The 14,045-nt window shown below is 44.0% G+C and overlaps 1 protein-coding gene across 2 annotated transcripts in view; it reads right to left on the bottom strand.

Annotated features, from left to right (window-relative positions):
- efcc1 (EF-hand and coiled-coil domain containing 1) overlaps window positions 1-2,138 on the bottom strand; it is a 99,334-nt gene extending 97,196 nt beyond the window's left edge. Inside the window, exon 1 of one of the 2 annotated variants that reach the window (XM_033037218.1) lies at window positions 618-2,138. In XM_033037218.1, the coding sequence (XP_032893109.1) occupies window positions 618-1,738 (1,121 nt within the window). In that variant the 5' untranslated portion in view covers window positions 1,739-2,138. The remainder of the gene's footprint in view (window positions 1-617) is intronic. The other variant, XM_033037219.1, reaches the window with a different exon arrangement.
- Between the last annotated feature and the right edge of the window lie 11,907 nt (window positions 2,139-14,045).

Here is a 14,045-nt window from a genome sequence, read left to right as displayed (position 1 = left end):
TGTATGCAGCTGTATGGATATATCGAGCTTAGAGAAGGATAGAGGCAGTGAATTAGAAAAAGGAATGACTTCAGGGCTAAAGTAGAGAATAATTTTGGAGTATTACTTTCTGAGCCAGAGGAATGAAAGGATATGGCAGAGGCTGCTGGACAGATGTTTCCTATCAAAATATAATAGGTCTATGGGCTCCACGTGTATGTTGGAGGTGGTAGTGGAGAGTGTTGTAGTGACACCGATGGACATGGTTGGTAGTAAATCAAAAATAATAGTTCGGACATAGCATGTTTACATTGCATATAGCACGCTTTCCTTCCAAGCGTCAGATCTTTAAAAAGTAGCAAGTTGATTTGCCTGAGGGTGATCGTATAAAGGGTTCAATTGTTTTTCACACAATCATATCCATATCTTCAACATAAAACACCAAATCGGACAATTTCCATGCAAAAGTAAAACTTTTTAAACTCGTGCAAAAGTAACATATTTCACGTTATGACATTGACTGCTTGCCCTTCTAATTGCAGATTATGTCAAATTGGCCACTGATGAATGTTATGGAAAACAGTTTTTATGCATTAAATGAGACATTAAAGATGGAACCGCACTGGGCGCCTCCTTACCTGTAGTACTGCAGTTCTGATTCCAGTTGCACAATGTTTCTCTGTAAGAGAGGGATTTGTTTGGCACTAGTTTCCAGTTCTTTCACTTTCTCCAGACTCTCCAGCAAAGCCTGGCGCGCTTCTTCCACTCGCTTCCTCGTCTGCAGCTGCTCTTTCTTCAGGTGGCCGTTGCAATCCTCCAGTTTCAGTAGCGCGTCCTGCGACCTGCTCAGCTCTCTCCCCATCTCCTGGTTGAACCTGAACGCCTCTTCGATCTGCCCGTCCCTGGAACTGCGGATCAGCTCGATTTCCTTCAGCACGCTCTGCAGCCCGTTGTTGGGACTGGCGCGGCTCCGGACACTTCGACAAGTGGCCGATCTGGACCAGGCGAGGAAGCAGCTCTGGGACTCGTGGCTGGCGTGGCTTTTCCACAGTCCCACTTGGAGCGCCAGGGAGCGGGCGTCGCTGCTCTGCAAGGCGGCTCTCATGTCCTCCACCAGCTCCCTCAAGCTCTCGTTCTCTTGCTCCAGCTTTGCAATCTTGTCCTCGGCCGCTTCCAGGGCTACGATGTCCTCGTAGCACTCCTTGGTGCAGGCGCGGCGCTGTTCACAAGACGGGCCAGCTCGTTGCCTGTCTGCTGAAGGTGCCCTGTTGCGCGTCTGGCCCGAAGGAGCTCCAAGGGTAGCGGTGCCTCGGGCTTTCTTGCGCCGCCGCAGGGGGCTCCTCAGCCGGATCTGGGTCTCGATGTGCTCGCTGTCCTCCCCGACAAGTAGCCTCCCCGTCTCGTACTGGCAGCCGGCTTTGGTGCTGAAATGCCCGCACAGCTTGGCGTGAAACTGCCTGAAATTCAGCTCCTGCGGGACCTGCTCCAGGATCTCGGCGCACTCTTCAACTTCCGAATTGCCATCCAGCCCGAGGATCCCGCACAGGGTCTGAAAATCCTCTCTCGGGATCCTGCCCTCTCCCTCGCAATCCAAATGGTGGAAGATCTCCTGCAGGTACTGATCCAGACCCGTGGCCAACACAATAATCTCATTTTCCACCCCGCGGTCCAGGCCGTAGTGATAAGCCAAGGCGCTGACGATCCACTGGGTCCGGCGAGCGGGACACCTGTAAGGATCGCAAGTGTCTGATCGATCCATCTCCACGGCGGGCGCCCCGCTTCCGAGAGCCCAGTGCCCTTAGTTAGGGTGAGCGTTGATAACCGGGACCGGGCTGCACTGTGAAGGCGCGGATCCGGACCTTCCACCCGGCATAGTGTTTGAGCAGCGAGGCTGAGCGCTGACACACAAACTCAGCCGAGTTTGCCACTTTGCCCTTGATTCAGTGCGCCTTGCCCGGTGCTGAGAGTTGCAGCAGTTCTCTGCTGCAATTGGAAGTTGATCATCAAAATAAAAGTCCACGCGTATGTGACGCTAGCAGGGGAGGGAGTAAATCAGGGAGTGTCGGACTGGAAACTTTGTTCCAGGCGTCTCCTTTCCGAGAGGCTCTATATCTCAACTCTCTTTTTTTGGCCAGAATCTCCCTCCTGAAGTTGTGCGAAACTTTCTCTTGAAACGGAGTTTTGTACCAATAAGGCAGCCCAAAGATTCACGTCAGATTTACCAGCGATCGCTGAACGTCACGTTTTAATGAATGACAATGGAAGCACATCGTTCAGGCTAAATCGTTCAAGATCAAAATCTTTTCCACTGGGTCTCCAGGAGAGGTCTGAGGAAATGTAACAAAATTTCACAACAATCATAGCAATAAAGTTATTTTTAAAAGCCAAAATATTCCACCTGTCGGAAAATCAGCAATAATTTTAAAATAAAATGGTGAAGGTAAGCTGTGTTTGGGGAGAAACAAAGTTAATGTTCCAGATCTGGTTAAAGATTGTCCACCTCAAACATTCACCTAGTTTCTCTGGCCACAGTGGCTGTCTGACCAGCTGATTCACTCTCACATTTTACACTGTTATCAAATGTTTTTTTTGTCAGGGAAAGATGAAATGATTAAATGTTGTCAACAATGGACCTGTTACAAGATCCATTCGAAGGTACAGGGTACAGTACGTGGGTGGAGTTAGTCATTGTGGGTGGTTAAGTCCAGCCACCTATTTGTTGCACCCAAGCTTTACTTACATCGAGGGACTTGAAGCTCTCGACTATCTCCGCTTCAGTTGGCATGTACTCCATCTTGCTTCCTGAAATTGATGAGCAGATCTTTAGTTTTGCTGGCATTGAGGATAGGTTATTGTTTTGACACCATGTTACTAAATTCTCGATCCCCATCCTATACAACGTCCTGTTTTTGTTTGGGATCCAGCCCACTATAGGGAGGTTGCACGACAGTCGAGTCACGACCCATGACCCGTACTGTTGCTACGCTAGGCCAACTGGAGTACACGCGATGAACCGCAGGTAATCACTGACCATTGTTTCCAGCGTAGCGGGCCCGTTAAAACCCGCCGAAATGGTCAGTTTTTGCACTGTAAATAATTATGGAAATCGGGATAAGCGTGAGAGACATTTACCCTACTTCAGAATTTGAAAAGTGAGGAGAAATGACGGTAGATAGAAGCGAGAGCTGAAGGGACAACGACAGCAAAAGTGCTTGGCGAACATTGGCCGTGCAGATATCGAGATTTAAAATATTGGGAATTATCGCGTTTGTTCACTGCATTTCATCAACAGTAAGGCATCATTTGTGTGTTTTTATTGATTCCTTTGGCATCTAAAAATTCTCAGAAGTGATAAATCTGGCTGTAAATTTTTAAAATCGCCCATGGTTCTCAAGTGGGTTTTTACATACAAAAAGAAAACGCCTCTGAAGCAAAATGTATCATTAAAAAAAAAAATCGCAAACCATACGTGGGTTTTGAGTTACCTTTTACTCAGATTCAAGCCAAGGAATGGCATCATTGTTAGCTGTTAATTGGACATAATCAACCTCAGCAAATTGACAATATCCCATTGAAAGGAAGTGGGTGTTTAACCTGTCAGAACATGTCATTATTTGCCAAAATATACATCTCAATACCATAATGATAGAAAAGTTACTTTTCCTCACACCACTCGTAAGTCTGGAGATTTTTTTAATGATAAATTTAGCTTCAAAGCGTTTTCTTTTTGCATGTAAAAACCCACTTCAGAACCATGGGCGATTTAAAAATTTTACAGCTAGATTTATCCCTTCTGAAACTTTTTAGATATTAAATGAATAAAGAAAAAACATACATAATGCCTTAGCGTTGATGAAATGTCGTGAGCAAACGTGATAATTCCCAATATTTTCCAATTTGATATCTGCACGGCCAATGTTTGCCAACCACTTTAGCTGTTGTTGTCCCTCCAGCTCTCGCTTCTCTTTACCTTAATTTCTCTTCACTTTTGGAATTCTGAAGTAGGATAGATGTCTTTCACGCATACACCGACTTCCACAATTCTTTACAGCGGAAAAATTCACAATTTTGGCGGTTTTTAACAGGTAGGAAAGTACGCGTTTCGTGTACTAACAACATATAATAGAAGCTGCGATGTCCTCCAGATGGATTGAGCAGCTCCGTGCGTCAAGCCCTATGACCTGGTGACCTTACGTGCAACCCCCGTATAGTGTGTTAAAGAACACAGAGCATAGTACAGTACAGCACAAGAACAGGCCCTTTGGCCCACAATGTCTGTGCCGAACATGATGCCAAGACCAACTCTTATCTGCCTGCTCTTAATCCACATCCCTTCATTCCCTGCATATTCATATTTTTATCCAAAAGTCTGTCAAATGCCAAATCATATCTGACACAACCGCCATCTCCAGCAGTACGTTCCAGGCACTCACCACCCTCAATGGAAAAAACTTTGCCTCCCTCACCTTAAAGCTATGCTCTCTATTTTTTTTTTCCATCCTGGGAAAAGGTTAGGATGTCTACCCTATCTCATAATTTTATATAATCCGATCACGTCACCTCACAAGCTCCAGTGATTCAGAGTAAACAAATCAAGCCCATCCAACCCCTCCCTGACCCTAATCACCCCTAATCTAGGCATCACCCCTAATCTAGACCTCCTCTGCACCCTTTCAAAGCCTGTATGTCCTTCCTGTAATGGGGCGACTAGAACTGCATGTAATACTCCAAATACAGCCTAACCAAAGCCCCATAGAGCTGCATCAAGATTCCTGACTCTTATACTCAATGCCCTGGCCTATGAAAACTGAAACCTACAAACTTGTAAATATACTTACAGTAGAATTTGGCCAGATAGTCATGCCTATCTAGGGAGTACAGTAAGGAGTGGAGAACGCAGCCATGTTAAAGGTTGTTGAAAATTATGATGGAGGGTGTCTTACCCATCCTTACTGATTACGGCTTATGGGCCAGGAAGTCAAGGAGTCAGTGCAGAAGGGAGTTTCCTAGTTTGCAGGTGAGTTTGGTTAGTGTGATGGTATTAAAGGCAGAGCTACAGTCAATAAGTAGGAGTCTAATGTAGGTGTCTTTGTTACCCAGACATTCCATGATTGAGTGTAAGGCCAGGGAGATAGCATCTGCCATGGACCATTTGCAGCAGCAGGCAAACTGCAGTGGATGAAGGCTGTCTGGGAGGCTGGTGTCGATGTGTGCCATGACTAGCATCTTGAAGCACATCATGATGGTGGATGCCAACATCATACAGTTGAAATTAAGGCAAGCTATTTTGCCTTTCTTTGGCACCAGGATGTCAGTGGTCTTCTTAAAGCAGGGAGGGACATCATTTTGGAGTTGGGAGAGGTTAGATATGTCCACGAATACCCCTACCAGCTGGCCCACCCACGCACGGTCTGAGAGCGCGACGGGGGAGTCCATCAAAGCCAGTCATTTTCCGTAGGGTCACTCTCACAAAGGCCAATCTGACAGCTGTGACAGTGACTGTGGATACATATGCACCTGGGGTGTCGAGGCAGGTGACATTATTTAACTGACTGTTCAAGACAAGCCTAGGATGCATTGAGATTGTCTAAGAAGAATGTGTCATTGCTAGCGATTTTGCCTGACTTTGTATTTGTAGCCTATTACAGCATGCAAGCCTTGCCACAATTGACTAGTGTCCATGTGGTTGGTGTGTGATTCTAGCTTGCTCTGGAATTATCCATTGATATCCCTGATGGCTTTATGAAGGTCATATGTTGATTTCCCTCTCAGGTCGGGATCATTTGTTTTGAATGCATCAGCTTTGGACTTCTCTTGGGAATAAATCTCAATGTTCATCTATGGTAACACTTAGACTGACCTCTTTGACACGCAGACCTCTACACATATCGACATTAAAAATAGGTGGTATCGTAGAGAGTGAAGATGATTATCAATAATTACACTGGGATCTTGATCAGCTGGACAAGTGTCCGAGGGATAGCTAATGGGATTTAATTCAGATAAATATGAGGTGTTCCATTTTGGGAAGCTAAAACAGGATAATGATCTTCACAGTGAACGATAGGACCATGGGGAGTCTCTTAGTTCCCTAAGGTAGGTGAGTCTAGCTTTAGGTTCATTCAGCTGGTTTTCAGTAGCATGGATGTTGGCCGGGAGCATGCTGACCAGCGCATCTCCCTCACTTCCTGGTTGAGTGGCTGCTTCTGGGTGGGCCTGGAAGTCGGTGTGTGGAGTTGCTGTTCCTCAGGGAGTTTGGGAGTAAGGTTGTAGCTCCGGAGGCTAGAGCTCTCCCCTGGTTGAGGCTCTGTAGAGAGTAGTGCGTTCGGCCGAACGCACTATGGGAACTTCACTCGCCCCTCTGCAGGATTTATACATCAGAAGGTGTAACTCCAGAGCCAATAAGATCATGGGAGACCCCTTCCACCCCTGCAACGGACTGTTCCAGCTGCTACGGTTAGGAAAATGCCTCCGTTGCCATGCTGTGAGAATGGAAAGGTTGAGAAGGAGTGTCTTCCCTGAGGCCATTAGGACTGTAAACTCCTACCTCACCAGGGACTAACTTTACTGTACCACTCTACTGGTTTGTTTTTTTTAATTACTGTTTTTATCCTTTTTCCAATATGTAAAATGTAAAATAATATGTGATTCTGTTCCATTCTGTTTGCTGTTTGTTTGTTTGTTTTTTTTGCACAATCCGCGAGCATTGCCACTTTTCATTTTACTGCACATCTCATATGTGTATGTGACGAATAAACTTGACTTGACTTGACTATTTCAGCTTGCGGTGTCGGTCACTCCACGAGGTCAGACCCTTTGTTCAGTCAAGCCTCGGGGTTGGGTCGTGAGGTCAGCCACTCCCACTGAGCGGCGTGCTTATCCAGTCAGAGGCCACCAGGTTGCTGGCTTCTTCTGTCGCTGTAGGCTGCTGTTCCAGTGTGGCCAGTTAGGTGTCTTAGATTCATGCAGTTCTGCACTTTAGGAGGTCAGCATCTCTCCTGAAGAAGGGTTTCGACCCATCACCCATTCCTTCTCGCCACAGGTGTTGCTTGTCCCACTGAGTTACTCCAGCATTTTGTGTCTATCTTCGGTCAGGGTCTCTGTCAGCTGGGTCCAGTAGCCTGATCGTGAAGTCAGTGAATATTTTCCTCGGGTGCTTCAGAAGGTCACAGTTCTGTTTGGACGCGATAGGCCTCGTTTTAACCAGTGGTGGTCGGGTCCATGAGTGGTCAGACAGTCCATCGTTCCTGGTGGAACGAGGAAGATTGCCAGACCTGAAAACGGACCTCTTGTTAGTAATTCTTACAGTCTTCGAATTGAGATTTAAAAGAGTAGAATTGCCGTAATAGATGCAAATAGGCCTGTTAGCACACAAAGAGAAGTCATGGATCCTCTCGAGCCTCCGTCAAAATGGGTAACATTCCCACAGACCCATGGGATCCCTGCACCACAACTGGTCAAAATGGAGAAGGAGCATTCGGGATGATATTGAGATCACTAAGATCTTTCACTGGGAGCATACAGATATCCAGCATAAATGGTGGAAATAAAGCATTACCTCACCTATGACAGAATCTGTAGGTCCTACATTGGCCTTCTCAGCCACCTCAGAGCTATATTTCACTGTTATTGTCCTTATATAATTCTTAATTATTGCACTATTTATTTAGTTATTCTCGCAGTAAAGTTAAAAGTATGAGAATCCTTTAACTGTAGACTTGTTATGGAGAGAAGAAGAGGCCTCTGGACCCAGTTGGTGGTGAGTTTGGATGAAGAAAACCAGTATATGAGATCAAAAGGCATATCAGTTGAAAATGTATTATATAAGTAGAAATTACAACAATAAATATATACATTTTAGTAATTGGATTTTGTTCTTATTTTATAAACTGCAGGGTTATTTGCATTGTTTTGACCATTTAAAATGTTAAATTCCTCTGAATGTCATTGTTCATTCTGGAAATTGACATTTATAGCAAAGCCAGCTTTTATTGAGAACATTACAGTGCACCTTCCCCTTGAATTCCAGGTCCATGTGATTAAAAAAATATTCCCAAACTGCAGCTGAGCAGGGAGTTTCAGCATTTTGACAAAGGAAAGATGTTAAAAAATGTGATAAATGACATAGTCATGATGTTTACGTTTAACTTTGAGCTGATGATGTCCCATGCACCTGGCCTCTATAAATCTAGGACGTGGAATTTCTGGGTTCAAGGCTGCTGAAGAAGCCTTGGTAAGCTGTTATGGTGCATCATATATAGAACAACCAGTGCATTCCTGAGTTTGATGGTGGGTTGGCGTCAGGGGGAGGATGATTACATTAGTTAATGGGGTACAAATCTAGTGAGATAATCTTGTAGTGAGATAATATTGTAGATACAGGGAACTGCACATGCTGATTTATTAAAGAAAAGATGCAAAGTTCTGAAGTAACTTGGTGGGTCAGGCAGCATCTATGGAGTACATGGATAAGTGATGTTTGAGGTTGAAACCCATCTTCAGACGGGTCCCGACCCAAAACGTCACCAATCCGCGTTTTCCAGAAATGTTGCCTGACCCGCTCAGTTACTCCAGCATTTTGTGTCTCTCCTGAATATTGCTCAGCATTTTGAGTGGTGCTGGAGTTGTATCCATCAGTCAAATGAATAATATTCAAATGCACGCCCTGACTTGTGCATTGTACGTATAAAGGTTTTGAAAAGTGACAAAGGTAGAAAATGACAATAGAATATCCAATTTCTGATCTATTGTAATGGAAAAAAGATGATAATTTAACATTAGAAGTAAACTAACATGATAAACAACAGTTTAATCTGATTAAACTCCCTAATGTATTGCATGTGGCAACAGGAGCAAATTCAACATCTGTTCATCAAGCAGTCACCACAAATTTGTCAGTTCCTCAATCTAAATGAAAATCATCTGAAAGAAAGTCTTGCACTTGCCAATTCATGGCCATATTGGAAATAGTAAATTTCCAGTCTCCTGCAGGTTGCACATAAAGTGATCAATATAATACAATAATTATTTTGTAACGGAAGGATCTGCAGATGCTGGTTTAAACTGAAGATCGACACAAAAAGCTGCAGTAACTCAGTGGGACAGGCAGTATCTCTGGAGACAAGGAATAGATGACGTTTCAGGTCGAGACCCTTCTTCAGACTGAGAGTCAGGGGAGAGGGAAAGGAGAGATATAGACAGTGATATAGAGAGATAGGAAACAAACGAATGAAAGATATGCAAAAAACTAACGATGATAAAGGAGAAGAACCATTTTGTAAATACATATTTCAACTTAGGAAGCAAAATACTAAATAGGTAAAAGCCAAGAATGAGCAGATAAGATCATGAGATGGAGGGATATGAATCACGAGAAGGCAGAGTTTTTTTTTTTAACTTGCTATCATGTTCGGCATGGACATTGTGGGCCCAAGGGCCTGGTCCTGTGCTGTACTGGTCTATGTTCTGTGTTAATATGATCAGTAGGCTTTCAAAGTCCATATTTAATTATTTTTCTACCATTAAATGAAAGTTATCTATATGACAACGACTAATATAGTCCGCATGCTAAACTCTTATCGTGGTTGGCAATTATTCAAGCTAACATTTCTATGTTAATTGAACAGTGCTCCCATGAAATCTTTACGCCCACGTCCAATGTTCAGCAGATGTAGTAGCGTTTGAACTTTTGAAACTGTATCTTGAGATCTCCGGAAATCTGCGGAAATACCAGTTAGTGGTGATATGTAAAAGTTTATTTTGGTCATGCAAGAGAATATTTTAATGGGGGTTTGTCGAAAATAAAATATTATTATCTAGTACTGCATTGGAAGCATTGAGTTCCAGTACTTAAAAACTCCATCCCAGCCTTCCTCCCAATGTCAACCACACAATGGCACAGGCTCTTACTACATAATACATTTGTCAGTATGAAGAAGAATGAGGGGTGACCTCATTGAAACTTACCGAATAGTGAAAGGCTTGGATAGAGTGAATGTAGAGAGGATAGTTCCACTAGTGGGAGAGTCTAAAATAGTAAGATTAAACGAGAACTTACCAGTTTGAAGTTTGATCTGTATTTTATGAGGAGTTACGATGAGGGATTACGTGAAGAACCCCGCCACGACGCATGCGTGTCATTCTTCAAAGCAGCGGTGTGAAATCACAGATAACTGTAATGACTAAACATAGTAAGATTAGAGAAGAGATACCAGTTGAGTATATGATCAGGGTGGGAGCGGAGGGCACGTATTCCCTCATCGTAACTCCTCATAAAATACAGATCAAACTTCAAACTGGTAAGTTCTTGTTTAATCTTACTATTTTACTTCGGAGTCACGTGAGTGACTACGTGAAGATTTTAAAGCTCTGTGATTTCATGCTGTGGAAACGAGTCCATGCATCACGTCTGGCTTGATTACTGTAGGAGGAATTGTGTTAACATAATTTGGACATGAATTCGACATTGAAATCATAAAATTTATTAACACAAATTTATAACTCCTTTTTATGGGTTTAAATTAATTTACAGACTTAAATTTGTTTCTGCAAACGTTCCAGGTTTTATTACTGGTTTATTGTAAAATAATTGGAATGTTTTTTCCCCCCCAGACCATCCTGCTGCCTTGAGGATTTGGTCCATTGGTACATCCAACTGTATCGCTGCCGATGTAGCTGCAGCCCTGGTGGAATGAGATTTAAAATATTAGTATCCACCCCAGCCTGTGTTAGCGCCTGTTTCAGCCAACTTGAGATGGTCTGGACCGTCGCTCTTTTGTGTGGTTGCTAGTGGCTGACCAAAAGTGCCTTCTCATTGCCTCTTAGGACTTTTGTTTTCTCCATGTATAACGACAGATGTCTTATTATACACAGACGGTCATCTGTTTGGGTATGACCTAAATTGTATATTGAGGCCTGCTGATCCCTGTCTGTTCTGCTTACTAACTCATAGATATGAAACGTAATATTTTCTGTTGAGGAAGTCATGTTGTCCAGTCTTAGTTTATGCAGTGACTGTACCCTCTGTGCCGTGACCAATGCCATTAGCATGACTGTTTTTAATGTCAGTCTGTGTAGGGACAGAGCTGTTGCTGTAGACCAATTCCTGAGCATCTTCAGGATAATACTTACATCCCATATTTGGGAGTACCTGGTTCTTGGGGGATTAGTATTAAAAATTCCCCTCATAGTTTTGTTACCAGTGGGTGAGTCGCAACAGAGTAACGCTCTGTCCCCTGCCATAAGTAAGTCGATAGGGCACTTCTGGCGCAGTTGATGGCACTGTAACTGAGCCCCTCATCATAGTGGAGGCCTGCCAGATATTCCAGAACAGACGGGATGTTCATGTCTCTGTAGGTGATGTTGTTTTTATGGCAGTGCATCGCCCACTTCCTGATATAGACCAGATACTGTTTTTTGGTTGACTGTCTTTGGGGCGCCGAGATCATGTTCACTGTTCGGTCCATCAGTCCCAGTTGTAGTAGAGGTGTTTTTAAACTCTACAAATTAATAAGTTCAAATGTTTATGGCATGGGTGGCTATCCCTTGTTACGGGATGTAGCAATAAATCTGGTCTATGTGGGATGGTGATACATGGTTCTAATACCATGTTTAATACCATTGGGAACCATGGTTGAGTAGGCCAATCGGGTACTACCAATACCAGACGCAGAGTCTTGTTGTATTTTCCTTAATACCCGACTGATGAGGCAGGAAGGAGGGAATGCGTAAATAAACAATTTCCCCCCCAATGCAGCGAAAATGCATCTGTCGCTGCTGCCCCAGGGCCTGGTTCCCATGAAACATAATTTGATAAATGGTGGTTAAGTCTGGATGCGAATAGATCGATATCTGGTGTTCCATATTTTGCTGTAATATCAGCAAATACTTTTTAATTCAACATCCATTCGGTGTTTTCATTAAATTTGCGTGACCTGGTGTCTGCCACTAAATTTAGTCTTCCTGGTAGATAAGTGGCTGATATCCAAATATCTCTCTGGATACACCATTGCCAAATTGTATTAGCCAGATTGTCACATGATGTCGATTTGTTTCCACCCATGTGGTTAATGTATGCTACCACGGTGGTATTGTCTATCTGTAGTCTAACATGCTGGTGATATGATCCAGTACAATATGACTTTAGGCCATGGAATGCACCCAACATTTCCAGGTAGTTTATGCCCAGTGTGAGTAATAATGATGCCTCCTGAGCAGTCCATCTACCTCCACAGCTGGTGATGGTATTGGTGGCTCCCCACCCAAGTGCACTGGCATCAGTTTGTAGTACCATGGAAAGGTTACTGACAATGATTGGATTGGAACAAAGCCAGATGTTATCTATCCACTATTTTATTCCATTTTAGCTTGATTGGTAGTTTCATAGGTCTGTCAAAGTGACCTGCATTAATTTAGAGTGCTTGTATTTTTGCTCTCTGTAAGTTTTGGTAATGTAGAGGTCTAAATTGTGTGGCTGGAAAGGCAGCCACCATTTGCCATTTACTTTTGCTACCAATCTGATGAATGGTTTGCTGATGTCAATGAGGTTATGCAAGCCTCTATTAAATCTCTAGCCTTTCCCTTAGGCAGAGTCACCGACATGTGAACTGAGTCAATGGTGAAACCCCCAAATAGTCCATAGTAGTGGAAGGCGTTAGTTTAGATTTAACTGGATGGATAATAAATCCCAGTTTTTCAAATAACTGTTTTGTGGCTGTTACAGTTTGTTTGGCCAATTCCAAAGTTTTGCCCACAATGAGTATGTCATCTAAATATGCCATGACCATGTGTTTACATTTCTGTAGAAACGCTAGGGCTGGTTTCAAAATTTTTGTGAAACAGCGTGGGGCTGATGACCCATTTGGCAGTGCGTTATACTGCCACAGTTGCCCATCCAGTTGAATTTTAAGTAACATCTGTGGTCACCTCGTATAAGCACTGAATAGTAAGCATCTTTTAAATCGATGCTGGCCATGAAGTAACCTTTGGAAATTAATTGTTTAGCAGTAACAAAGGTATCCATTTTGTCAGATCTATGGTGATGCGACAACCACCATCTTTTTTGTTTTTGATAAATATATCAGACACGAATTCTAATGGTTTGTGTTGAGTTTTCTCAATTACACCTTTTATGTAAAGCCGCTCCAGTTCAGCTTGCGCTTTTGATTTTTCTTTATCAGAAGGCACGAACATTCGGTTCGGTATATGTTGAACTGGAGGGCTGTACTTGTGTATAAACTCTATTGTATATCCCTGGATACTGCTTAAGATGTAAGTATCGGTTGTTAACATGCTCCATGCATTCAGAAAAGAGTGTAGTCTCCCCCCAACCTCCATGCTCCCTGTATTTTGTAGGGAACCAGACCCACCTACCTCCATAGTTACCAGTGGCAGGTTTACTTCTTTTTGTAGGTTCTTCGCTGCTGTTGTTGCGCTGGTGTCTGGATTTTTGGTTTGGTTGGCGTTGGAGGTCCCCGCATCTTCCAAGAAGGCCGGCCTGGGCCATGGCCTAAAAAGACTCATGTTTTGAATACCGGGCCTTCGAGCTTTCACCAGTTCTGCTGGTGGGTGTGTAGGGGTGCTGTCTTTGGCTGTAGTGTTTGTTGGAGTCCATTTTATTAGTCCAGTAGGTTCTCTTGTTCCTGCACCCCTTGCACACTTGTCTTTCCTTCTGCGGACCCCTCTTCCAGGTCAGCCCAGAACTGACCCGCAGTGCTCCCCTCTGATGAGGTAGAAACACTGTGCAGCCCTTCAAGAGGTACTGCTGTGGGTTTATCATAGGGCCCACAGTGACCCGACTCCATCTCCCGGAGTCTGTCACATTGGAGCAAATGCTCCACACACCGCTTCATCCGGCTCCAGCGCTCTCGGTCGCTGGCCGCCCGCGGTTGTTCAAAGTCGGACTCCTCTGAGTCCACGACCTTGTTTGTTTTTGTGTCTAGCCTTTCCGCCCGGCTGCGTGGAGGCGACAACGGGCACAGCTGATCCCACTATCGGTGATCCGAGTGCCGCTGGCTGCTGCTGGCTGCCCGCTGCTCCGCGGTCATTCCCTCACCAGCTTTGTCCTT

This window comes from Amblyraja radiata, chromosome 18 (assembly GCF_010909765.2).
Source record: "Amblyraja radiata isolate CabotCenter1 chromosome 18, sAmbRad1.1.pri, whole genome shotgun sequence".
Taxonomy (NCBI): Eukaryota; Metazoa; Chordata; class Chondrichthyes; order Rajiformes; family Rajidae; genus Amblyraja; species Amblyraja radiata.
This window is presented reverse-complemented; position numbering and strand designations above follow the sequence as displayed.